At 39.6% G+C, this 27,946-nt stretch overlaps 1 protein-coding gene across 9 annotated transcripts in view; it reads right to left on the reverse strand.

Annotated features, from left to right (window-relative positions):
- The window catches only part of frmd4a (FERM domain containing 4A), a 202,863-nt gene that overhangs the window by 84,086 nt on the left and 90,831 nt on the right, over positions 1-27,946 (reverse strand). Inside the window, exon 1 of one of the 9 annotated variants that reach the window (XM_077515690.1) lies at positions 19,931-20,297. The exons of 4 other annotated variants lie outside the window; for them this stretch is intronic. In XM_077515690.1, the coding sequence (XP_077371816.1) occupies positions 19,931-20,023 (93 nt within the window). In that variant the 5' untranslated portion in view covers positions 20,024-20,297. Of the gene's footprint in view, positions 1-4,831; positions 5,176-19,930; positions 20,298-27,946 lie in introns of those variants that run through there. 4 more of the 9 variants (XM_077515689.1, XM_077515698.1, XM_077515686.1 and 1 more) reach the window with 4 other exon arrangements.

Genomic DNA, 27,946 nt, shown 5'->3' on the forward strand with positions numbered 1-27,946 from the left:
AAACATTATAAGCCCTTTTATCCCCGTCACTAATGCTGCAGTTAAACCTAGGAGGACCACCTAAAAAAAAATGATGTGAGGTCTGCTGGGGCTAGCCAGCAAGACACATTTTACAGCATTTATCAACTTTAACGTCACAATAATCTCCAACAGGATGAGGGACGAAACATCTTAATATATTTTGGGTGATTCATCTGGGACTTGCCTTTGCCTTCCTTTGAATGTAAAATTCTAATATCCTGCTCTCGCTAAAACTAATGCCCAGCCTTAAATCAGATTAGCGTGTCGGGGCGGCTGGGTGGTAAGCACGTGAGCCATGTGTGAGTGCGCCCCAATCTTAGTGTGCTGTAATTAATCGACTGAATGGTGGGCATACAACCATTCAAGCTCCTCCAACAGACTGTGGTCATGACTGAGAAAGAAAAGTTGTGTTCACTGTCACATACAGTGGCTTGCAAAACTATCTATACCTCAATTTTATTTTACAGGTATACCCTAACCCTGTCTTGATGCCTTTTTGCACTTATACGGAAACTAAGTCATTTTAATGGGAATTGTCTGACTTTTGGATTTCCACTGTAGTCATGAAGGAAGGTTGAAATAATAAGGGCCATGGCATCGAACCCAGGAGGGATAACTCAAGACTTCAATTGCTTATAGACCCAAAACAGCATTAATAATCAATACATAATAATGATTTTAAAAAATTAAATAAAGGGGACATATTACACATAAAAAAAACATTTTAAAAAAGTTACATTACTAAATATGTACAGTACTTAGTTAAATTGTTGAATTTCACACTTGATGGGTGGGCAGGCACTCCAGACACGTACAATAAATGATGTGAGACATTAAAAACTAAAATTGTCATGTAAAATCCCGTAGATAAGGGACATATTGTGATAATTCTATGTTACAAATTTTCCTCTTTTTTTAATTTTTTTTTTTTAACAAATAACCTGGCCCATCAGTCAATTTTATAATGTAAATGTTAGGGATGTAACGATATCACAAATATCGTGATATTGCGATATTAAAACTGCCACAATATATCGTCGTCATCATGTCACGATATTAAAAGCAGCACATCTGTTTAAAAAAGTCAGACTGAGTTACATTTGTGCAGTTCTAGCACCCTCTGGTGGCTAGTTTTGTAGTGCAGTTTAATTTTCACAAGGCATGTTTTGGACCTTCTATGTTTAAAATCCACATTAATCATCAGATGAACGTAATATGCTTGTGAACCGAGTCAATATGTGGAGGAACTCAAATGTGTTTGCATTAGCAAGTAAGTGCCTCAATATTAACCCGTAGGCAGTATTGTGACCCGTTTTGGGCTTTTTGATTGTTCTGACCAAGTCATTTCAAAACAAGATACTGCCTATGGGCTATGTGTTACTGTAGGCACAATATTATGTGTATTGGTATGGGCTCATTTTTTTACATTATTGTGAACTTTTTTTGTATCGCCAACCTCCCCACAATATCGTAACCTTCATATCGTGAAAGTATCGTATCGTGATTTTTGGATATTGTTACATCCCTAGTAAATGTAGGCCCTGAGCACCAACGTTTGTAATGTGGCAGAATGTAGAAAGCAGAATGTGGAGGTTCAAAGATTACAACTACTCCCAAGCCACTGTGTAATCACTCCACAAGCTGGTGATGGAGCAGTGAAAGTGATTTCCAGGCAAACTATGCAAATAAGAAATTATCTGCCCAGAGATACAGCAAACGACTACAGCGGTTGTTTGTGCCCCGATGCAGCCATATCAAAAAATAAACATGCCTCCAGCGAGTTCCAAACAAATTAGAAAATTACCCCCCCTCCAAAAAAGGAAAAACCCAAAAAGGGTGCTGGGAAAGTTCAGAAACAAAGCGCAAGCTGCGCTCTCAAAACCTTGGGAAAGGAAAATATAGTGGGGAGGTAATAATAAAAAAAAAAAAAAAAAAAAAAAAAAAAAGTTTCTCACACAGAGATCCAGACTTGGGCAAAAAGAACAAAGACGGACACCAGATTGGGACAGTGATGAAAATTCCTCAGAAAGATATCCCACAGATTCAACGTCAAGCTCATGCCATTCTTCTGTCAGTCAGCTAAACGTCTTCCCTTTGGAAAATTTATTGCTATCCAAGAGTAATATGAGAAATAATGATCAACAAAAATCGAACAGATACAGACAACTGATAGATTGATTGGGAACTCTAGCAGTTTCTGAGGTTGTGACGTGCAGAAATGTTAAGTTTAAAAGAAAAAAAGCATGATGTATGAGTAATGTTGAGTAAAGGCTGGAGACTATACAGGGGTTTAGTCATATGCAAAACAATGTTAGACAAAAAAAAAAACATTACCCACATGGGCATTACTGTATGATTCATACTGACACACACTCAAAGCATTCAAAGAACATACCAAGTGAGTGAGTGTAGGTGTCATATCGACAGAGTCAGAGGAAGCAGGGCTCCGAGGCAAAGCAGTGAGCCTTGGATATCCCCTTCCTGCAATCTGACACACTGAACCCCCCATTAACCCCCCCTTGCACCGATAAGCGCTTCACCTTGGATTCCAAGGCCTCACCAAGCCAAGGGAGTGTGGGTCACACATATTGTTCATGCCGCTTCAGAGTACTGTTTTTGGTGGAGGATGTCTGCAGGTGTTGGCTTTTCACATATGAGTGCGTCTCTACACCAGCAGGGGGCATTAACGAGGGGATTGTTTTGGCACTGCATGTTGTGTCGGTTGGGTTTCCTCAGATTGTGTTGCTCTCCCTGAGGAGCCACATGCAAACAATGAATGAACATGCAAGACAAGTTCACTGTAGTCTCCCACAAAGCAGCAGTAGTTCTCAAACTTTTTTTTTTTTTTACATCAAATATAACCTAAAAAAAAAAGTTTTTGAGAACAAAAGGCCTACTTTTTTTTTTTTTTTAATGCAGTCATATTTTCTAAGGTGTGCGTCCTGTGTCTAAAGTATGACTCCAACAAAGCTGTATTTTTTTTCTAAATGTACCTGTTCACGAATATGACTTTCCTTCCTTGTTAAACTTCATATTGCCATTAATATCACAATATTACAACTTGATGTTTGAAAATTCATTATTCTCATGAGATGACAACTTTTTTTTCTTGTAAAGTAACACTTTATTCACATGTTACAACTTTTGTCTTTAAAAAATACAAATGTATCGTTATGTTTTATTGGCATTAGTATTATCAGTGAGTCCTTGGAAACATTTCTATAGCCTAATAATGGCTATACAGGACTGTCTCAGAAAATTAGAATACTGTGATAAAGTCCATTATTTTCTGTAATGCAATTAAATAAGCAAAATGCCATACATTCTGGATTCATTACTAAACTGAAATATTGCAAGCCTTTTATTGTTTTAATATTACTGATTATGTCATTTTCAGCCAAATATCTTATCTCAAAATATTAGAATATTTCCTCAGACCAAGTAAAAAAAAAAGCCATAATCAGCAATGTTAAAACAATAAAAGGCTTGCAATATTTCAGTTGATTTATAATGATTCCAGAATGTATGGCATTTTTGCTTATTTAATTGCATTACAGAAAATAATGGACTTTACCACAATATTCTAATTTTCTGAGACAGTCCTGTATGTTTGGCTATATGGTTATATCTTTGAATATGTTGGGGATAAAAAAATAAATAAACTAAATAAATAAATAAATAAATAAAAAAAAGCGAAGAAGAAAAGCGAAACTACACCAAATTCAACTAACAACAAGATTCCAGTTGCCTTGATTCAACCATTGCTCCATGACCTAGATGTCTGAGACGCTACACAAGCAACGTTGTTTATCAAGCATATTGGGATTATTATTATTATTATTATTATTTAATGTATTTATATTGTGACAGTAATTTTAAAAGGACGTGACGGCAATTATGCTATTAGGCTAACGATTTTCCCCATGGATCCCAAAAGTTTGATAACCACTGCTTTTGAGCGCAGTGTGTGCATTTAACGAGAGACCTGTTGGGTTAATCCTGGCGGTGCCAGTTGCAAACAGGGCAGGAGAAGCATTCAGGGAATACTAATGGCTCCATGAAAGCCTCGAGTCCAAGTTCAGATATCATCCGCCGAATACTGATGAAGCATTTTGCTGATTCACCGAGCAAAGTTGTTTTTACTAAGCATTAAAAATCAATACAACTAATGAAACGAGCACATTAAGGCTATCAAAAGTGACCAAGGGGTCTGTTTTAACCCGAGGCGTCCTGGAGGCACAGTGAAAGCCAATAAAAGCTTTGTGTGTGTTTCTCCTCCTTTCAGATATCCATTGCAACACTAACCGGCTTATTTGGCAGCCAGCCCTTTCCTTGCAACGCCATTTCCTGGAAATGGCTTTGCATCCTGAGCAGAATAATGACAAACAAAAAGAAGAGCAAGAGCTGATCTGGTGTAAAGTGGAAGTATGAGACTGCGTCAGCGTTCTTATCACAATCACCTTGGCTCTATCTAACAGTTCTTTCATTGGGATTAATGGAGCAAATCAACCATGGTCAAACCTTCCCCCTGATTACGGTCAAGGACTAACAATTTTATTCTACTACTAAGGGTCATGTATAGAATAAAAGGAGGGAAGAGGGTGCCACTTCACCTGTATAGGTCAACATATCCTAAGTCGTTAAGCATATGAAAACAGCAATATTGTATTCATCGCAGTTATTGGTGAAAACGTTATTAGACTGAGAGAGATCCGTTTTGGACACCATCTAACAACCAACAAGAAGAAGTACCATGTTATGGCACAATTCAGCCTCTTTTTTTATGGTCATCTTGCGAGGTAAATCCTACCTGGTAGAGCGGCCTTGAAGCACACAGGTGAGTGTGTAATAGCTGCAGAGGAGCGTGAAAGCTCCGCATATGCACGACGGCCCAGAGAAGACCATGATGCCGGGTGCATTCTGCTTCAATCGGGCCAGGCCAGAGAGCCTCCATGACCGGACAGCTGGTGAGACATCCACAGGTGTCGTTTGTCTCCTTAAACATCCACACGGGCCATTAGAGGTAACATCTCCCAACGGCAAGGCAATGATCAGCCTTTAATTTCCTCCGGAGACCACTAAGATAAAATAATGGGGTCACCTCTGGATGCGAGCCAGAGAGAGCTGCCCTGTGTGCTTTCTCTCTCGTCAAGGTCAAAGCCCTGCAAGTCTCACACAGCTAATGGTCCCCTGTGACCCTCTCTTCTTCACCCCCGCCCTGCTTACTCTTCCACTCAAGTCCCACTTCTCCGGTCCCAATCACAGCCACAAAAACAAACATTCCCACTAAGGAAATGCAGACACTCTCCTCGTTGCTCATTCTCTCTCTCTCTGGTGGTTGTTTTTAAAGTGATACACACAACTGTTGCATTTCCGCAAAACCTGAGAGAAAGTGTTAAATCGGAGCACGGCGCTAATTGAAATGAGAATTTGCCTTGTTATATTCATTTCAGGGAGCAGTGTGTGGAAAAACAAGCAGTTGTTTGAAGGTTTGTTTACTGTAACATCTATGCTAATTTATATTCGCCTGCCTATGGCGATTTTCATTATATATTAGCATTAAGCTAGTTGAAGCTCGTTTGACTAAATTACATCGTTTGGTTCAACATTTTGGTGTTTGAATATTTAGTGGTGCCTTGAGATATGAGTTTAATTAATTCAGTGACCTCTTGTAACTTTAAACACTCGTACCTCAAATCATCTTTCCTCATTGAAATGACTGGAAATGCCAACAGACCATTACAGCTCCCCAATAAACACACAAAACAAAAATGTTCATGCATTTTTTTAATTAGAATGTTAGCATTGTATTTTGTATGATATGTACTGTATTTTTATTATATGTACTTCATACATTAAAGAGTAATTACATTTTTTGCTTCATTGCTCTGTACGGATACGCTGCACATAGATATGGTTACAACTAAGCTCATTAAGATCAAGTAATATTAGTTGTTCATCGCAAAAGCTAGAGAACCTACTTGGAAGCATTGCACTCTGTGCTCAAAATCCATGCACAAATAAGCTAAATTAACTTTAAGGCAAAATTATGTGATTGTTTTAAATGCACGTGTCATTCTGCAGTCTCAACCATCGGGTGCATGTATTTCATATTTTGTCTCACAAGTCAAAACCAGAACTCATTGGTCACAAATCAATCACAGAGCACATATTGATAAACATCCATTTCTGCAGTGCTTGTCCACATTAGGCTCACGAGTAAGATGGAGCAAATCCCAGCTGGATTTTAATGCTTGTTCTCATTCGGTCTCGGGTGATCCCGATGATCTTTCATCTACGTAGTTTTTGGAGTACCATGTTTAACACCATCAACTGAGTGCACATACACAACTGACTATTCAGTTTAAGAGGTCTTTAAATACCCCAACATGAATTCAGAATTCAGAGCTGTGAGGCAGGCGTGCTAACCACTGGCTCACCGTGCTGCCGTGTTGAAAGTAATTGTCTCTTCTTAATCGGTAACTTCCGATTCAGATGATGTATGTGTGAAAGAGACGAGAGAAAGGCCTGAGAAACAGATGGCTGTTTGAAGAGCGTCACACTTCCTACAAGTTGGAAGCTTCTCTAGATGACATCATGGGACCAGAATGTCTCTTCCGTGCAGAGTTTTAGCCAATTTAAAACGAACAAGCGCATAGTTTCTCAGTAGCCTATCTCAGGGCCTCGTGCTGCCCTCTCAGCAGTGTCCTGAGAAACCCTGGAGGAATGTGCAGCATTCCTACACTGTGATTTTTCCAACATGAATCAGCAGGGCTGGCTGGAGTAACAACGGAAGGTTGGATACTCGCACCTCCGCGGAGGCCGTAATTTACGACAGGAGTAAATATTTGCCGAGGTGAGAGCTGCGGGGTTTGGGACCACATTGAACTGTTCCCATGATTCCCTGTGTGCGCACATGTCACACTGAATCCTGGGAAAGGTCATGCGGGGCCCTGCTGATGTAAACAATCGATGACAGCTGGACGGATAAAAAAATACCAGTTATGATGGAAAGGTAAACTGTCGGTTTTTGGTCTTTCTCTCTAAAATAGCACAAAGTTCATCCATTTTCAATATCCGAATAGACCAGAACCAATGACATGCTCTTCTTTTAGATGGCAGATAGTGTGTAATTCTTAAAAAAAAAAAAAAAAGTGGTTTCAAGCTGTTTATTGCCGCATCAAGTTGAAGTTTACCTATGCACACCAGAACGCCCTGAAATGTAATTTACGGTATGCAAAAACTGTTTAAATCTTTACATTCTGTTTAATTGTTATTCATGTTCTTTTTTTAAATAAATTACAATATTAGAGTTACTTTCCTTGTTAAAAAAACAAAACAAAAAACTAACATATAATTCGAAAGGCACCACTATACCTTTCACTTTTTGTCTAAACTCAACTCAATTTATAAAGCGCTTTAAGAACAGGCATTGCTGTATACAAAGTGCTGTACATAAACATAAATATCGGTTGTGCAGTAAAGAATAATGTAACAAAACAAGAACAAAGCAAACATTTTTAAGTGCGTATACATTTTTTTTAACAACTAAATAAATTTCACATCAGTAAATTAATAAGAAGTAGGCGAGTGAATGAATGAATAAATAAATAAATAAATAAATAAGTAGACTAAACAGCTAACTCATACACACCACAAAACACCAAGAACAAGTCTCATGGTGCGCCAAAAGCCAAAGAATACATTTGTGTTTTAAGACAGGATAAAGAGGGGGATTGCCTAATATTTTGTGGAAGGTCGTTCCAAAAGGAGGGACCGGCAACAGCAAAGGCTCGATCTCCTCTAAGCTTCCACTTAGCCCTCGGTACCTCCAATTGAGTCTGGTCTGCTGACCTGAGGCACCGGGCAGGCGTGTAGCAAGAGCTCAGCGAGATAAGGTGGGGCAAGACTATTTAGAGATTTGAAAACAAATGCAAGAATCTTAAAGTGGACTCTAAATTTCATGGGCAGCTATTGAAGAGAGGCCAGGATAGGGGTTATGTGTTCCCTCTTATGGGCACCAGTAAGGAGACGAGCAGTAGCATTACGGACAAGCTGGAGACGCTGCAGGGAGGACTGGCTGATTCCAAAGTAAAGTGCATTACAGTAATCCAGTCGAGATGTAACAAAGGCATGGATTACCGTTTCTAAGTGCTGCTGAGATAGGAGATTTTTTTTACCTTAGCCAGCTGCCTAAATTAAAAAAAAGCTGGATTTGACAACAGCGGGCAATTTGCCGGTCCAGTTTAAACTAACCATAGTCTTCGCCAGTCAAATGACAAATTATAACCAGTTAGTTTGACAGTTTATGACTCAAATGATTTCACTCATCCACTAGACATGTAACGATATCCAAACATCACGATACGATATTATTATAAAAAAGATCTCAATATTGTTAAAAAAAAAAAAAAAAAAAAAAAAAAAAAAAAGAGAGCTCATACTAAAAAAAAAAACCACAATATTGTGCTTTTGTACATAACAGCAATGCATATAAACCACCTAAAATCTCTAATAACAATATTGAGGCACTTACTTGTTAATGCAAGCACACAAGCAAATTAGGTTCCCCTTCATCTGACAATTAGCATAGATTTTAAACATAGAAGGCCAAAACATCCCTAATAAAAATTAAATTGCACTAATAAACTAGCCACTCGAGGGTGCTAGAACTGCACAAATGGAAATCAACCTGACTTTTTTTTTTTTTTAACAGATGTGTTCCTTTTAAATATTGTGAAAATGACGACGACGATATTGTGGCAGTTTTAATATCACGATATCATGATATTGCCCTTATCGTTACATCCCTATCATCCACTGCTCAAACCACCAACGTGTATGATCGCGTTATTTTTCATCCTTTCGAAGTTCCACTGTAACTAGGTGTCTAATTATGTCATCGATAACGAGTATTCCTCTTCTTAATCTGTGTTCGCTTCCAAACTTTTTTTCTCCTCGCCACATTTCTATGTACCTCCTCTCCGCTTCGTATGGAGGAGCTTCACTCTCATCCCTACTCCTGCTTTCATCTCCACTCAGGCGTATCATATGCATGAAGCATGAAGTAGCAGAGGATGCGTGCGCGCTGGAGGAAAATGGGTCACAAATTGTGCGAACGTACAAGCAGCGACGTCATGTGAAATTCTTTGGCCCAAACAAGTCTTTGTATGTGGAAAAAAGTTGAACAAACATGACGGGAATATTATTTCTGCTTACTAAATTCAGTGTTTCCTACCCTTTATTGAGCCAAAGCACGTAATTTACATTATAAAAATCTCAGAGCACACAACTAAACAAAAAAATGTGCAAACTTGAGATACGAGCAGTTTTACATGACTTTGACCTTTAGTATTTGTTTAACTTAACAGAGACAAAAATTGTCAATAAATAAATAAGTAAATAACAAGCGCTTATAACGGCTGATTAGATCTGCTTGGAACTTAACTATCTCAATGTATATTCTTACGAAGTACAATATTAGAGTGCTATTATTCTCATTAAAAATCAACACTAATTTGTAGATTTTTGGGGGAGGCTGTAACGACCGCTGTGGATTTGCATATTTGTGGCTTTTTTTCTTCAATATTTCAAACCATTCTTTTCTCCAGTGCAATCAACTATTCACTCGGGATGTAACGCTATCCAAACATCACGATACGATATTATCACACTATGAAGGTCACGATACGATAATTATCACAATATTGTGGGGGCATTGGCGATATTTAAAAAAAGACCACATTATAAAAAATAAAAAAAAGCACAATATTGTGCTTTTGTACATAACAGCAATGCATATAAACCACCTACAATCTCAAATAACAACAGTGAGGTTCTTACTTGCTAAATGCAAGCACACATTGATCGCTTCACAAGCAAATTAGATTCCCCTCCATCTGTTCGCATAGATTTTAAACATAGAAAGCCAAAACATCACTAATGAAAATTTAATTGCTCTAATAAAATAGCCGCTAGAGGGTACAAGAACTGCACAAATGGAAATGAACCTGACTTTTTTTTTTTTTTACAGATGTGTTCCTTTTAAATATTGTGAACATGAAGACGACGATATTGTGGCAGTTTTAATATCACAATATCACGATATTGCCATTATCGTGACATCCCTACTATTCACGTGATGGCCCAGTCCGTATCCCCCATGAATACCGGGGATCCACTGTAACATCATTTCCATTCAGTCAATGGAGAAAGACTATTTGAGAGATATTTTGAGTTACTAGCATGGTCACAGAACAAATTTAACTTAAATCTCATGGCACCACTGTACCTCATATTTTGGCTTGTAACACAAAGAAGAAGAAAAAAAGGTGCATGGTTGATCAGTTGGTAACTTACTGTTAAGTCAAGGCAACACTGTTCACTGATTATCTTGTCTCAATTTTCTCACAACTGACTTGTTCCATGTGAAATCTGGGTCTGTTCAGGTGAACGCGAAGCTAATATCATGTTAATGAATGAGAACAGGTGGATACGCAGGTAAATTATACCTTCTGCCATCTAGTGGGGTAACACTTAATTGTTCTGCCTGTCGCTGGCATAGATAAATGAACAAAGACATTATTTGTAGTAAATAAATTTAGAAAGTGGATCATTTCTCAATGATCTGTCCCGGCACAGTTGGTTGGAATCATTGTGTGCTACTAACAGTACAGCTATGACGAGAAGTGACATGCATGGATTGAGTGTGATGGAAATTCAATTCCGATCACTCTCATTTAATTTGATTGTATTAGAGGTGCAAGCGTGAAAATCAATAGCATCACTTAATATGGCCTGAGAGAGGAATGAAGACAGGGAGCGTTTGTGCTTGTGTGAGTGTGGGTACGTTGGTTTCCCCGGTGACTGTATATATGTGCTCAGATTATGATATATGAAAAGAAAACCTTTGAATTATCAGGACTATCTGGTATACAATTTAACCTAGTTGAAGAGTCATGATAGAGTATAGCAAGCACGTTCAAAAAGGCGACAGGAAAAATTTTGTCTGCGCTCCAGCTAATCATTCTCTCCATCCACTTTGCCTTGCAGATAAATATTAATGAGGATTACCATGTTACTGCAGTACACCCACAGGAAAACAAGGGAGGGGAGAAAAAATATTCTCTCCCTCTCCCTCCTTCAGCCACATGCACGTAATCAAATATACATTTTTTTAACATCCACATATAAAAAGGTTGGTTGTCGAGGATTATGCCATGCAAAGACAGAAAGCCAAGAAGGCATACACACATACACATTCTTCAGAATGTCCACACAAAAGAAACGTCCACAAAATAAACAGTGGAATGTCAAGAAAGGGACACCAATCACACAAGCACAAATACACTCCACATTGTACGCACAAACGAAAAAGTGCACATTATAAAAGGCGGATCGGATGATGCCACACGACAACAAAGAAAAGAGCACGCACACGCACACGCACACACAATGGACACCCCTTTTAAAAAAAAGTCATAAGTCAGTGCCGCTCTTTTTGGCAGGTATGATGTCAAGGATTTCAAGGATGGTGCCACACAAAGGCAGGAAGGCAAGAACACTCCAACACACAACAATAAAAACAAAACAAAAACAATATTGTGTTGCACAATCAGAATGTCTACAACAAAAGGTCTCTCTCTCTCACTCACTCACTCAAAGAAAGACCCTCACAAACAATTAGACAAATATTGTGTACACTATCCAAATGTATCGTCCAGGTGCCACACAAAGACAGGAAGACAAGAACATACAAACACACAATGAATACAATTGTATCACAATGCAATCTTGTTTTCTCCTCTCTGTCTAACAAAGAGCCCGGATATTCACCACCATGACAACGTTCTGTATTTTGGTTCTCCCCGTTATCGTTTTCTTTTCGCAAGTCCTTCCAAAAACCTATCACCATTCCTCCCCTTGCCAGCACACATTTTTATAAATAAAGAAGCAGATATAATAAAGTCATGTTTCCAAGATCTGTGTGAAGGTGGCAAAGGGAAACTACATCCCCCCCCTATGCCCCCCAGCTTGTCTCCCACCGAGGATGTTTTGCCAAGGACAGAGGAGTCCACTCTCACCATAGTTACCAGGCTAGTGTACTGTCTCCACAGAGTGTGAGAGAAAACATTATTAACGATCGACTGACATCGCCTTCCACTGGCAGCCAAAAGGTGATCATCATCATCTCCTCATCGTTTGATCTCATGTGTCGACTTTGAACGCAGCTGTGCGGCATGGCTATAGGTCTGATTTTTGGATGGTGAATAAAAGATAAGGGAGGGGAGGGGGGGAAATCACAGCAGAGAGTGATGAAAGGGTGGGATTCTCTTCATTCCCTCCCTGTGCGTCCTCTCCCGTCTCAAAAACATTCAGCCTTGGGGAGGAAGGGGGGGTTCCCTTTCAAGGCGGGCAGGGGAGGGAGATGCAAGAGGGGCCTGCAGGGGACACCCAGCCTCCAGCTCCAGTTTCTCACAAGTAAACCCCCCACATCACCATCCTTTGTCTCTCTAATTGTGGACTGACTGGCCTCAGCGTTCCTGCCCAAAGTCCTGGAAGGCTCGGGTGCGATCACAGTCAATCAATATGTTGGCTAACACTTTAAGGGGCTATTTGGTAATAGCAGCATGGTTAACGTAAACACAAAGTAGAGAGGATTCCTCACCAGACGGCGGTTTACTTTCTGGGATTTTTAAAAAGGTACTTATCTAATTTTATATGAGGAATTTTTCAATATCCTCCTGACTACCAGGAAAAAAATATTGTCCAATCATGTTTATTTTGATATTCCCTAATCTTTGTGAAGCAACTGGAATACTGCAAAAGAAATTTTTGAAAAACAAAACATTTTTATATTAGCTATCCACTACAGAGGACATTTTTTTAAAAACTTAAATGCTAGGCTCAAATACAGTTAAAATAATTCAAATACTTTAATGTGTTCTTAAGAGTCTTATAGAAAACATGCTAACAACATTTAAAGCCTACATTTGTTCAATAAAAAGTGTTATACACTTACTTTTCCTCTTCCCTAACTTCCCTAAAAAGTGCTTGCACTGTGGGAAGCCATTTTCTTTGATGATGCAACCAAAGGTAGCAAAGCCTCACCCCTAGACATGTGGTATCATTGGAAAGCTCCGAATGTCCTCTATAGACCACAAAAGGAGATAATTCAATCGTATGCACTGGGTAGGAAATATTCAGGTTTAAAAAGGTCCACTCCAGAGGACAAATTTGAATTGCTGGTCAGGAGGCTACAAGGCGGAATGTTGTGATCATTTTCCCATACAAACAGTTACTGCACTATGATGAAGTATATATTGTCAACTAATTTAATATAGCCACCACCGCTAGTTATAACGAACTGTAATCCCTCCTCACTGTTAGGTGTGACCTTGTTGCGACCCTAATGAGGACAAGCGTTAGAGAAAATGGATGGATTGATGGATGGATGGATGGATGGATGGATGGATGGATGGATGGATGGATGGACTAGGACAAACTCCACAATGTGATGGTCATTGAAATTAAGTGATTGGGCATGCGGACGTTACTTCTCCAAATGCACCCTGACTGTAATGTGTGCACAATTGGATCATCTTGATAAGGATTGGACTTTGCATGCACCTGATCCAAACGGCTGACCTTCTCAGTGATTGGCGCAGACAGGATTTTTAAAGGTAACTCGGATCGATTAGCATTCCTGTCTTGCTTACCCCTGCTTTTAAAGGGCGAATATATATGGCGGTAAATTACAGTCAGGCTATTGTCCGCTATTGTTTTGCTGCTGAATGTGTCTGGTGAACATGGGACTGAACTTCTTTTCTTTGGCCATGCGAGCCTTCTTAGTCACAGCTCCCCTGCTGAAAACAAATTCTCGTTTACCAAGATCTCAAATATTACTTAAAAGAGGGTAATAACTCTTTCGGTAGGTCTGATGGGTTTCCCCAAGAGCATAAAAATGAAGTGTAAAGTGATGGAATTGGAAGTGTTAGCGGAAGGGCCAAACATACATGATTGAGTTCTAGAAAATTAATCTAAAACCAATCTCCCAGTGGCCGCTCTCATTTTGTCTAAGCCTTCTCTTCGCCCATTTTTGTATTGTGCAAAGATTTAGTAAATCGGGCTCTGAATGTTTTGTTGCTGTCTGGCTCCTTCTCGCGCCGTCTCATCCCCTTATTTGTTATTTTTCTATCCCTAATTTCACAGTAGAAGCTTGAGCAGCTTAAAGTGATAGTGGGTTAACAAAGGCGGCCAATAATCCTAATTCAGACAGAGGTAAACATCCCCACAACAACAAGCTGTTTATACTCTCTACTGTTTAACATAAATGGGTCATAACACAGTATGAACATTTGACTTTTTAAGTGCTTGTAAACAAATAGTTTGGTCTCTGGTGTGACTGCCCACCAAGTGGGAAACTAAACATCCAGTAATTATTTTCTTACCCCCCATTTCTGAAAATATGGCTCTGATCAAGCCACGCTTACATAATAACCATCCCCACACTAAGTTTCTTCATCAATGACCTGATCAGCAAGGCTGGAAGAAGATCCAGAGCCACTTTCAGGCAACACCCACAGTCCTGTCCTCAGATTTCATTGTCAACAGTGTTTCCCAACCTTTATTGAGCCAAGGCACTCATTTTACATTCAAACTATCAAAGCGCACCAGCCAACAAAAATGTGACAAAAGCATACCCATCCATCCATCCATCCATTTTCTTGACCGCTTAATGCCATTGTGAAATAATGACCTTGTCTCAATTTACTCAATAATTGATTTACTCTATGCAATATTTGGTGGTATGAATGACAAAAAGCGACTGTACAGGCTAATTGTGCCTTCTGCCATTTAGTGACAGATTTAATTGTTCTGCTTGTCGCTGGCATTGATGATTACAAATACATTAGCTGATATCATGATCAGAAAGAGTATGCTACAATTCTTGACGATCTGGGTATTTATGATGAAAATGTCACAGACATAATATTTCTCCTTTAATATTTGCTCTCTTTCCATGTCAGATAGTCGCCACAAGGCTGCGAAGAGTGACAAGTTATGAATTGTACAAGGAGAAATTGCAAACTGTTCCTTTTTTTTTTTTTTGCTTAGTTAAGCACTTCTTTTATGTGTTCTCCCTCTAGATAACAATCATCTTACCTACATCCATCACTTGCAGCAACGTGGAATGATTCATCTGCATTAAATGAGTGACAGGCAATAGAAATTTAATTTAAAAACAACATAGTGCTTCCATCAGAATAACAAAATCTCCATGGTAACTAAGGCCGTTTTGAAAAAAGTAACACAAATGCAATTGAGCTTGTATGCAATTATGCATTTATACTGCTCAGTGCTGGAGGCGCTTTAAAAACCTGCTTCCCTCGTGTGTCTTAATTGCTTTTAATTTGTTCTTCACTCAAAGACAGACTAATTTCTCCAACATTTGGGAGTCATTTTCGACAGAGAGGTTAACCACAACGCATGCTATTAATACATTTGAAAAGATTTGTAGTACATAATTTGATATAGAAAAGTATTATGATGATATTCTTGGCTCAGTTCAAAATTAACTAGAATATTGCATGTGTGCATGGAACCTAAACAATATTCAAGTCAAGTGTTTCAAATGAAAAAGAAAGGTCATCTTAATATAGTATTGTATCAATGGGTCAATTAAATCCTAAAGCATTTTCTCCTAAAGTCTCCCATTAAAAAATCCAGTGCAATTTTGCCAAAAGGTCAATATGCTACTTATGTTTATATTCAGACATTTTTCTTAAGTGAGAGAACATACACACCACGAGTAACTCCCACTGAACGTTCCTGAACACAGCAGGTCTCCAAGAATGTGATATTGCAATCACGGCGCAGACCTCCCTCCGCTACACTGCCAGAAAATCTGCCTTTCTCGTCACAAGTGAGGTGATTTCACTAATAGGGCAGACGCAAGTATGTCAGGCAGTGATTATTCATCCGTTTTCCTTTCAATTCATTTGATTTTCTGTCGGTATTCACACAACAACTGAGTTCACTTCAAAAGTTTCACCAACAGACAGACAAGGTAATCCAATTCCAAAACCTTTGATTGTGAGGCAGATGTGCACATCACCTTACCAACATGCTGCTGTCTCCAGTGTAGTGAAATCATGCATTTTAGACAGTAATGTGCGGGCTCCACTCTCTCCTGTGTGCATTCAAAGAGATGAAGTACAAAGAGAATCCTCAGCGGAGCTTGCGGCGTTTACATGAGTTGCACACTACAAAAGAAGTTACAATTCAAATACATGCTTTCCTGTAATCTAATGTTGGCCTTGCTGAATAGGCCTTTTCGTAATCTTTGAAAACAATCAGCACCAGGGTAATTGTGGGTGGCAGAAAGTGAATGACTACCGCTGAATTGAATGGATAATTGTGACAAAAACTTACCAATGATGTCATAGACTAATCGACGTAAAACCAACTTTTATCACTTTAGCATGAACAATAAAAAATGTGTGGTCCCTCAACTCTACTAAATACTAAGGCTGTCAGTTTAACGCGTTAATCTAGATTAACTCATTCACTCCCAGTGACAAGTATAGGCCTACTTGTCAATTATAATTTTTCAGAGTGGGGATAGATGGGAAGAATCTGATTGTGCTCCACTGTAAATGTCAAACTTGGAAAAAACTTTACTGATGCCTAACCACCGGTAGATGACATCATTGCCCCATTTTATATGAAATAAACACAGTTTCAGAGTCCATGGGAGAAATGGCTGTATTATGGCAAATCTACATTTTTCTATTGTCAATTATAAAAGAACGGGACGGGGCAAAAAGTATTCTATTCTAGTCTGTCATTTGGTAGATTCGGCTTATAATTAATTATTGAACATAATATTCCTTGGGTATTGAAAATTTTGAAATTTTCTAAAATGGCTGGTAGTGAAAGAGTTAATTACCCGCAAATTAGAGTGTTAAAAATAATAACGCAATTGATCGCAAGTGGCATGTCAATGCGCAATTTGGACCATCGAGGTACCCGTAGAATGCAGAGGAGTGCCACAACAGGGTAGCACTACTAGCCACTACGAGCATTGTACATCAATGTACATCTTTTACGTCGCCGGGACCTGCGGGATTGCTTCGCTGGGTTTCCGTCGTTGCCACAACTGCCATTCAGCACGGGGGCTACAAGCTAGATCAGCATGGTGGAACGCAATGTCTTGGAGCGATGGCAGAGACATTGTTGGAAATCTGTCATCGACACAAGTCCGGAGATGCCGTACGGTTTGGGAGATACGGCTGCCCAAAGACCTCCAGGAGACCGATGATTTTCAAAAACTTACACCGCCTGTGATGGTTCCTATTCTGGGTAAAAATCGCAAGTTTGTCGGCCCTCTATCTCTGGAACGAAGCATTGTGGAGCGACAGGACATACACCATTGAAAAGCTCTCGGTCAGGGCATTTGGGCTATGCGGCCGTTGTCCGATAGCGGCCCTGAAGTTTCCCCCCAACTGAACAGGGACTGTAGGCTCTAAAGCTACATTCTGAGACGAAATTGACAGTAGTCTGACTAATCATGATGAGTGTTCGCTAGATCACTCGGGAAATCCAAAGAGAAAGTCCGAACAAGACGAGCCCACCCCCGGCAGTTCAAGGTATAGTAAAAGCTTATCGTAAAAAAAAAAAAAAAAAAAAAAATCTGATGGAGTTGATACTGTAGCCACAGTTTCTTTTGGATTTGAGTTGTTATGACCCAGATATTGTAGCTTTAGATTTTCGTTAACCTCTCCTTCTAACCTCTAACTTTTCCTGATGACGAGTTTATTAGTTTACCTCAAAAACCACCACAGCTATTATCAGTTCATCTCATGTCGTCCATACACCGAACCTCTAGTGATGTGTCGGTCACGAACGAATCGAGTCTTTTGAACGGCTCTTCAACATGAACGATAGGAACCGGGTCTTTATCGAGAGCCATTCATCAATGACACTGCCATTTCCAAAAAAATGCTAAAAAAAAAAAGAAGAAAAAAAGAAAAAGAAAAACATACGTCAGTCTTTCGAACGGCTCTTTTACGTGAACGGCTCCCAAATGAACGGCTCCTCTGAAAGAGCCAAAAGTCCCATCACTACGGACCTCAGCTTGTGGAAGTTTAGATTCAACTTTGTTCAAAAATGTTTTGAAAAAAATTGAAGTTTAGATTATCTTTTAAATTAATGCATGGCCTAATTGGTTTGTTGATGTGCTTAAACATTTTCTTTTGAATTTCATTTATGAAGCACACTTTAACCATAGAAATGTGGATTTCAAATCTTCTCGGTGTATTCAATTGATTAGTCATGCACTACAATTTTCTAATGTCCTAGAATTCAAATTCTTTATTTGGGGACCTTTGGCAGATTTGAGATTAAAATAGATTAATTAGATTCATTAATTAAAAATCCTGTAATTAATTATATTAAAATTTTTAATTGCCTGTCAGCACTACTGAATACACTCCAAAAGGTGTATAATTTTTCCATTACCTTAAAAAAAACATCTATACAGAACTGTAAATATTCTAACAGAGAAAATCAAAAGACTCCCTGGTGGGGGCAGAGCCACTTCTGAACCAAACCTCCATCACTGGGTTTGCGGAAGTCATTTTGTCACAGGTACAAAATGTTTTGTGTAATAGACTTTGAGGATATAGAAAAACATGATGACTAGCCTGCTGACTAGTCAGCCTTATAGACGCAATCCATTTCAACATCAAAAGAGCATATATGTGCCATTAATCTGAGCAATTTAAAAGTTCATAGATTTGCCAGTTCCCATTGAGGCGGCATGGCTCAGTGGTAGAGTGGTCATAAGCCTGATACCTGATTGTTTGAATCAGGCGCTTCGTAGGCAGGTAAGATCCAACACATGCTGGATAGGTACCCTTGAGGACCAGAGTTGGTGAACCCTGCTGTCGATAAAGTGCTATGTAAAAAGAAGTCCATTGAACATAGTTCCTCAATGATAATGTCAACCACGCCTGAATTTAGTCAACATATATTGTTGGAGAAATGTAAATTATGGACAGCATTTCATCTTCCTTGTAACATCATCTTTTCTGCTGACACTTACTCATTCATATTATAGTGGTGCAGAAGAAGGCTACGTTCATCATTGAAGCCTTTTTTGTTGCTGTTTTATAAACCACTTGGTCAAATAACATGTTAATGATTTGTTTATGAGAATGCCGGAGTTTCCCCACCTGGAAGTACATGTGATGTAGAACATGTCACAGTAGAAAAGGTTTTCACAGCCATATTGGCCTTCTGAAACAGAACAACAACGTGACCCGTGCCGAAATTGAGCCTGACACTTCAGCACGACACCATCAGTGAAAATGCTTCCTCATGTGGTAGACAACTTTCCTGACCAACACACCAGGCAAATGATTCAGAGCTGGCAGGTTGCAGCCTGTCTTGAGTACAAACCCATTAAGATTAACTGTGTGGCACGCACATTCCATGTCTGTCTTTGCTGGAAAACCATTACCTTGCATCCGCACCCACTGACACACAATGTGAATTACAAACTGAGCTCTCATAGTACTGCACACAAACAAAGCTAATAAAAAGAGCTCGCGGTTCCTCACTGTCACTTTGAATGTGTTGAGACGAGCACTCCCACGATCCCTCTGACAACCTTGAACTATCAGAGAGATGGCGGAATACATTAGACACGGCCCGGAATTGACAGACACACCATTAATTGTCCACTGCGGAGATTAAAAGCTTTGCTCTTGACTTGCCTCCAACTCCAAACTAATGCCGTCTCCTGGATTAGCCTCGAATCGCTTGCAATCCCGTTTACACACATATGCACAAGACACTGGAGCCTGGTCCAAAGAGAGTGTGAAAAGGAAACACGGGGGCTCACCCGCTCGCCGCTGTTCCTCCGGAGAGTCCCAACCGGCAGCTTGAGCATCAGCCGGCGGGTCCTCCCGGGCGTCACCGCTCCCTGGACCAGCATGGTACGCTCCAGAGCGTCCGTGGGCGTGTGAGCATGTGTGCCGCCGTGCGAGGTTGGCGTAGGCGTGGGCGTCCTCGCCGTCCCGTCCAGCCTGGAAGCCGGGATCCACGCGAGCTTACCCCGCGCGCACCAGTTCAAGAAAGTGGGTGAGGGGGAGGTGTGCAGTGTGCTTCGAAAAAGAACAAATTCTAAGTTCCTTTCTTTGTTGTGAGCATGCTGTCCATTCCGCCGTGCTCCACACTCAGTGCTGAAATGAGTGAGTGAGAGTAGGAGGGACTTGGAGACGCTTTTGTCTCTCCTCCTCTCAGTCTGACAGCGGCAACCCACCCCCCTGCTCTAACCCTTCCCTTTCCCCTTCCTCACTTCCTCCAGTTGGGGGGCTTATCCAGGTCACGGGACTAATATGACATCATGGAGGTTATTAGCGTATGCGCTCGGATTCTGTGAGCCAATCGTCGTTTTTGCCTGAATGGAACGTCATGCATGGGTGAACTTTTGATTTTTAAAACCGGGAAGAGCTACATCATTCCTAGAATTAATTAATTTGAATAATAATTCTCATGCTTAATTGCACTATTTGTAATCAATTTAATGACATTTAAATACCCAATTATCAAACTACATAATTTAAAAGATTTGAAAAATATAGAGGGAGGGATGGATGATTTAAAATATTGAAAAAATATTACAGGACTCTTGATAATATTTTAAAATCAAAATACATGCACAGTGGGGTGAATTATAGAACGTAGCAGGTGGTTTTATTTTAAACTTGCATCGAACCTATGATTGAAAAAAACAAGTCTGTATATTGTATTTTTGAAAACTGCACGTAATAATTTTCAAATGCTAAAATTCTTAATAATATCGAAATATATTAAGGAATTATTGAAATAGATAAATGGAAAAAATGACAAAAAAAATGAATAACTGAATTTCAATTAATTTATAATGGCTCAAACCATAATTAATTAACCAATTTCAAAAATTAAGGAATCAATTAAAAATTGTTAAATTGTTTATTATACTAATTTTATTATTTATACATTCATACATTCATAAATATCACATGGCTATTGAAAGGAATTGAACTGAATTGATTTACATAACAGAGCAAATAAAATATTGTGTGTGTATATATATATATATATATATATATATATATATATATATATTAGGGGTGTGAATTGCCTAGTACCTGACGATTCGATTCGTATCACCATTCAAAGGTCACGATTCGATTCTATACCGATTAATCCCGATACAAATTTATAAGTGGATTGCTGCAATTTTTTAAATTCAAATTTAGAAAATACTAATCAGTAAACTTGTACAGTATAAGATTTGGATGAAAATGTATTATTTATTTATCTGAAACTTCAGCCTTAAACAAATGGTAATCTGTTTCATGTTAGAAAAGCATTTAAATAAAATATTAAGGCTTAATGTTCATTAATATAACATTCTTCCATGCTTATGGTGTGAACCCTAACCCGAAGTAAGACGTTTTGTTGAATATTTTTCCATTAAAAATGGAAGTTTAAAAATCGATTCAGCCGCCTATTGAATCGATTCAAGAATTGCGCGATGCAACATCGCGAGAAATTGCCGAATCGATTTTTAACGCCCCTTACATATATATATATATATATATATATATTGTATTTCATATAATATTATAATAATCACATTTTAATTGTATTATGTCTAATGAATTTATCTATAATAATTTACCATTCATTTCACAAAATAATTGAAAACATAAATGTACGGCATATGCATTTTTGGTATTTTATTCGTATTTTTAACTTTATTATTTAAAATCAACAAAAGTTACTCAATTATTTAATGGGCTGAATGAAATCAAAATAGAATAGCAAAATTAATGTAGCAAATTTTACAGGACTCTTCACAAAGTAAATGATCGCCCAACCCTGTCACAAAGCATCGGTAGATGCACGCACCCACCCATTGGGATCACATATGTGATATGTGAGTGTGGTGTGTGGTGGTGAGAGGGAGGGGCTGGACCTCAAAAGGAATATGGGATTTTTTGCCATCTGGTAGGGAGATTATCGATGAAATCCCACATCCAGCTTTCTCTCCCTGCACTGTCTGGATTTAGGGGGAGGGGTTGCGGGTGGGATCACACACAAACATGCATCAGTGAAGTCAAGCCGACATTATTCTAATGCAAGATACATCATCTGAATGCAAAACAGTCAGGAAATTAGCCAGATTTCCCTCAAGCAGTCACACAGCCTCATCCAGGTCAGCGGCCATACAGCTGAGTCAGTGCTGTTGCCTTCAGCTTCCAGCGAGGTGGGCTTTACATGTCCATTAGAACTATTGGACCTGTGACTTATGGTAGCACCCATCGACTCGCTGTCATATTCTCATCATCACTCACCGCCGAGCCTGGGCGGGCTCCGCACGTCGATATGGAGCAGTCGGCTGATTAACAGGAGAGGATCAACGCACGTGCTCGCAAACATACCGTGGACATGAAAAGTCTACATATCCCTGTTCAAATTGTTTTTGTGATGTAAAAAATTAGACCAAATTAAATCATTTCACCACTTTATACTCCAGTAATGTGACCTTGAATCCAGTACAACTCAGTTGAAAAATGTTATCTAAAACTAAACAACTCGGATATTATGATTGCACACCTTCTTATAACTGGAGATGTGGTCGTGTTCAGAATTATCCAGTCACATTCAAATTTCAGCACACACCTTTTAAAGTCCTTTTGACTGAGTAAACCCAGGATTGTGCTTTGGGACTGTTTTTCTTCAGCTGGCACTGGAGTCTATTAGTCAAGATGGAGGGAATGATGTACAGTTCCAAACAGCAATCAGTGTAAGCACAAAACTAGGAATGAGCGAGTACCGATACCAGGTATCGGTATCGGGCCGATGCTTGGCCTTATTTCAATGTATCAGTCTTTGCTAGAGCAGGCGTTTTATCATCAGGGACTAGAAATCAGAAGCTTCGAAACTTGCCATTAATTTCATGCAATTTTAAGGGAAAAATGTTGTATTGGGATATATAGCTCTGTCTTATTAAAAATGATCTTTTAAATTTTATTTAGCAAAAGTTCTCGTGGTATCAGCACTTGATAACGGTATCAGAGTTGGTACTCGGTCAGGAAAAAAAAATGCTATCGAACATCCCTGCACAAAACCCTCCAGCTTCTGCTATAAGGCAAAAAAAAAAAATCAGAAAAAGCCTAATAGAACAGCTAAACTTTATTTGTGGTTAATCAAAAGGACTTTAAATTGTGGGAGGTGTGTGCTGACTCCATTTTAGTATGATTTGGAATGTTAATATTTCTGAACACAGCCCCATCCTCAGTTAGGGGGTGTGCACACTTGTGCAACCATATTATCCCTGTTGTTTATTTTAGTTTCCCCTCTCTAAAATGTCAAGTCATACTGATTATAGGTCACGGTAACGGTGGATTTAAAAGATTTATGGTGTAATTTTTTTTAGATCACAAAGAGCTGCCATTTGAACAGGGTTGTGTAAACTTTTCATACACACTGTACGACACCCACTGACTGGACATTTCATTAGGTCATAATGATGACAAATGTTGAATTTCGAAAGATGACACTTTTATTGTTCAAAATTGATCGTGAATGTAGGAACTCTGTCGTTAAAAAGACATTTGAAATGTGAATTTAATGAAACTAACGCTGTGCGCTCAAAACAATCTAACTACAAATGTAATATGACTTGTTGCTACGTAGATTACCTGTGATTGGCTGGCAACCAGTTCAGGGTGTACCCCGCCTACTGCCCATAGCCAGCTGGGATAGGCTGCAGCACCCCCCGCAACGCTTGTGAGGAGCAAGGGGTTCAGAAAATGGATGGATGGATGGATGGATGGATGGATGGATGCTATGTAGATTAAAAAGCAGCCGTGCAAAAGAGCACCATTCTCCTCCACCCCCATAAGTGAAGACCACCCGCCAGTTTTGGTGACATGATGATACGATAGGATAGAAACACCGACACACATTGCGGCCTGACAATCACACAGGAGAAAATCATCTGCTGCGGTAATCCCCAGTCAGCATTATTTATTCAACAGGCCTGGCCCACATCAGCTTGCCACTGACTGTGGCCTACATGAGAAATATCAGAGGTTTATTTATAAACTTTTGTCTGCTTGGCATGTAGGAGCCAATACTCAGTTTAACTAAAAGGGAAAATATTGGTGTCAACGTTTAAAAAAAGCCCAAAACAAAAAATTAAAATATTTTTAGCTGATTAGAGACAAAAAAACAGTTGGTCAGGTTGGCGGGTTTGGAGTGATACCTTCAACAGGTTAGATGATGATAAAGTGAACACATTCCCACCGGTTCGCCTTGAATTCAATTTCCTTCCCTGTCATCTTGACAGACGTGGAGGGGGAGAAATGTATGCTTACATTTGGAGCTGTGGGCAACCCGTCTCCACAAAATCATTCGCGCATGATTAGGAGCTAAAAATGAGGCATTAAACTGTGAATATCAGCCGGGTGATTCTGACATGCCTCAATGATCTGGGTCAGTTTGCGCCGGCAGTCCTCGAAATAAATCAGCTATTAATACATTCCCCTGATAGTAAGACGTAAGATTTGACAGACACAAACCAAGCAACCAGAATAGAAAGAGCCAATATTAAAAGTGAAGAGAATAAGAGAGATGCAATCAAAGCAGAGCTAATTTTATGTGTGATTATAGAAGGCTGCCTCCTCTTTGTTTCCAGATGTAATAAAAAGAGCATCGTTGGATCTAGGCTCTCCATTAATTTAGCCTGATAACCCAACCAGACTGTATGACTGCCCAAAGGCCGTCTGACTCATCCCCACGGTCCTGCTCATCACTGGGCTTTTTCTCTGTGTGCGTCTGTTTATTTTTTTGGGGGGGGGGGTTGATACCCTGGAGCTGGACTGCCTCTCAATCCGCTTGCATGTCTTCACTTTCAGCAGTGATGGCAAGATTGCGATGTTAGAGATCCTCCTCATCATCTCACGATATTAAAAGAACATATGTTAAAAAGGCCAGGTTGTATTCCATGTTCAGCAACCTCTGGTGGTTAGTTTATTAATGTAGTTTAATTTTAATTAGGAATGTTTTGGCCACTGCGGTGGTTATCACTCCCATAAATCAGTCCTATTTTTCAACATCTACAAAAAATAAAAAAGCACGATTCATCACTAGTGTTGTTCCGATACCGTTTTTTTGGCTCCCGATACCGATTCCGATACCCAGCTTTGCAGTATCGGCCGATACCATACCAATACCTAAGGGTTTTTTCCTCAACATGGAAAAGCTGTCCTGCCATTGGTTGAGAGCATTCAAGGGCCAATAGGATATCTTAGATCGGCATGCAGTGAACATGTCACATATCAGTGAATGTCGTGCATAAGCAAGACACAAGATGCTGCATCCAAAATCCTATATTAGCATTGGAATTAATGGTATCGGCATGTTACTTGTGAGTAGTCACCGATACAGATACCACTGTTTTAATGCAATATCGGCACCTCTGCCGATACCAGTATCGGAACAACACTATTCATCACCCAGCTGAACACAGCAGTGTGAACCATAGATTTTGTGCCGCTGAGCCATTAAGAGCACATGACAATAAAATGACATGTGACATGACATGACCAGGCTCTGTCACTACTGTTATGTACAAAAACAATGTTCAATGTTGTGTTTTTTTCCTATATGAATCTTTTTTTTTTAAATATACATCACCATCCTCCCCACAATATCGTGATAATTATCCTATTGTGAGGTTCATATCATGATATTTAGCGTATTGTGACGTTTGATTATCATTACATCCCTATTCAGCACATGACAAATGACAAAGCTGCAGCTCAGAAAATGATCATATGACACTAACAATACAATTCGGATTCACAAGAATCTATGATTTAAACACAAAAATGTTAACTAAACCATAACATTTCATGTAGCTAAAGTATACAAGTTAAAGCTAACATATATTGCAAACGGAGCATGTAACTACATACACAGGCATGTATTAGCTTGCTCTGTGGGAACAAAAACCGTTAACTGGCATTTTACAGGATGCAGAGAAACATTTTCAAAATGCAAACAAAATTGACATACACCTTGTCACGCCGCCACCGGCGTGGCGGTTCATGCTTTTATTTCTATAGTCATGTTCCCGTTTTATTTTGAAAGTTCTAACTCTCCTCTCACCCCAGGTCACTTGCTCTTCCTGCAGCTCACTAATTACCGGTCCCCGCCCATGATCATCACCACCTGCCACCAATCAAGCCAGACAATAAAAGCTACCTGCATTCTCCCCTCAGTGCCGAAGTGTAACATCTCAGTGCATGGAAGCGTCCTCACAGCCTTTGAATCACAGGCCTTGTTTTATGCCTTGCCTTGCCTTGCCTTGCCTTGCCTTGCCTTGCCTTGCCTTGCCTTGCCTTGCCTTGCCTTGCCTTGCCTTGCCTTGCCTTGCCTTGCCTTGTCTTGCGCCCTTAGTTTGCCCCTTGTTTTCCTCCCTAGTGGAGCGCTTTCTGTTGTCCTTGTTTTTGAGTGCCCTTTTTGTCTCTCCAGTTTGGAGCTCTTTTTGTTCAGCCTTTTTTCCCTCTTTAAGAGGCGTTTTGAGTTTCGTGTTATTAAAGCTGCAGCCTTGTTGGCCAACTTTACATCTGCGTCTGAGTCCTACCTCCTCTCGTCGTGTCACACCTGTGCCCCAGAATGAATTAAAGTTAAACTAATGTACAACCCTTTTTGTATAATTCTCAACTAAATTCCCACAAGATCACGCTGCTCTTAGGGATCCTTACTATGCTAATGCAACCCTGATGGGATCCCTGCAGGGCCGCTTTTCATTTTGATTTCATTTCCTCACCACAGTTGTTAGTTTAGGCGGCACTAGGAAAACACGTTCAAGGTAACCGATTGCCTGGGAGATTTCCTGGAAATGGGAACAATTGTACGGGCTCCTGTCGAAAAGTGGGACATATTTGTATTTTGGAAAGCTTTGTCCTTGTCTCAGGGGAGAAAGCTGTTTTGGACAAACCGCATCGTTCAGCGCAACATCTGCTCAATCTGCTGTGAGGGTGTTCACATCCAGTAAAGCTGGGTACACACACACAATGATTTTTCACATCGACCTCATACGTGATAAGGGAGGAAAAAAGGCAATTAGTGATTAAAAAAAAAATCAAGAGTAGCAGTGGAAGAAAAAAAGTATTAAAAAAAATATATATGAATGGCGGTAATTGTTACCTCAACCATATGTATATGAATGAGGCAACTCTTATGCCATTAATATTAATATAAGACAAAATATTGTGTGACTTGTGGTGTAATAATTTCTATCTTTCTTTCTATTTTCTATGATTGGATATGCATAGAAATGCACATACATGTTGGTGTAATTAGCTTGAAGTATTAGTCACATTTGAGCCATTTCTTATACATCAATTTATATAGTCAATATTGATTATTTAATATGAGTAAAACCACGTTCCTTTGTGGAGCTGCAAGTCTATTTGTTGACGCAACACAAACTTCCTCCCTGCTCCTCCTCCCCACAGTCGCCATCTCTAAATATGATCATGCGGTGAGAGCGGGAGGATTGTTATTGGCTTTTCCACTCCACGAGATGACAGCGGGACAGATTCTCCTGAACGTCTCTGGAGTTCACAAACAGTTTATTGAGCACCTCAGCACACAAAGGGCAAAGTCGATGACAATCTATCTGTGGGACTCTTTGCATTTGCTGAGCCTATGCAAGTCTCGCCATATGTTGCTATTATAATAATACTGGTTTGCTTGTCAGGGTGGCGAGACAAGACAAATCAATGACTCACTGGAGTCAAGCCAGGCCACCCTCTGAAAAACATGCGCAACCTGCTTTGCTGTTGCTACC

Source organism: Festucalex cinctus, chromosome 3 (genome assembly GCF_051991245.1).
Source record: "Festucalex cinctus isolate MCC-2025b chromosome 3, RoL_Fcin_1.0, whole genome shotgun sequence".
Lineage (NCBI taxonomy): Eukaryota > Metazoa > Chordata > Actinopteri > Syngnathiformes > Syngnathidae > Festucalex > Festucalex cinctus.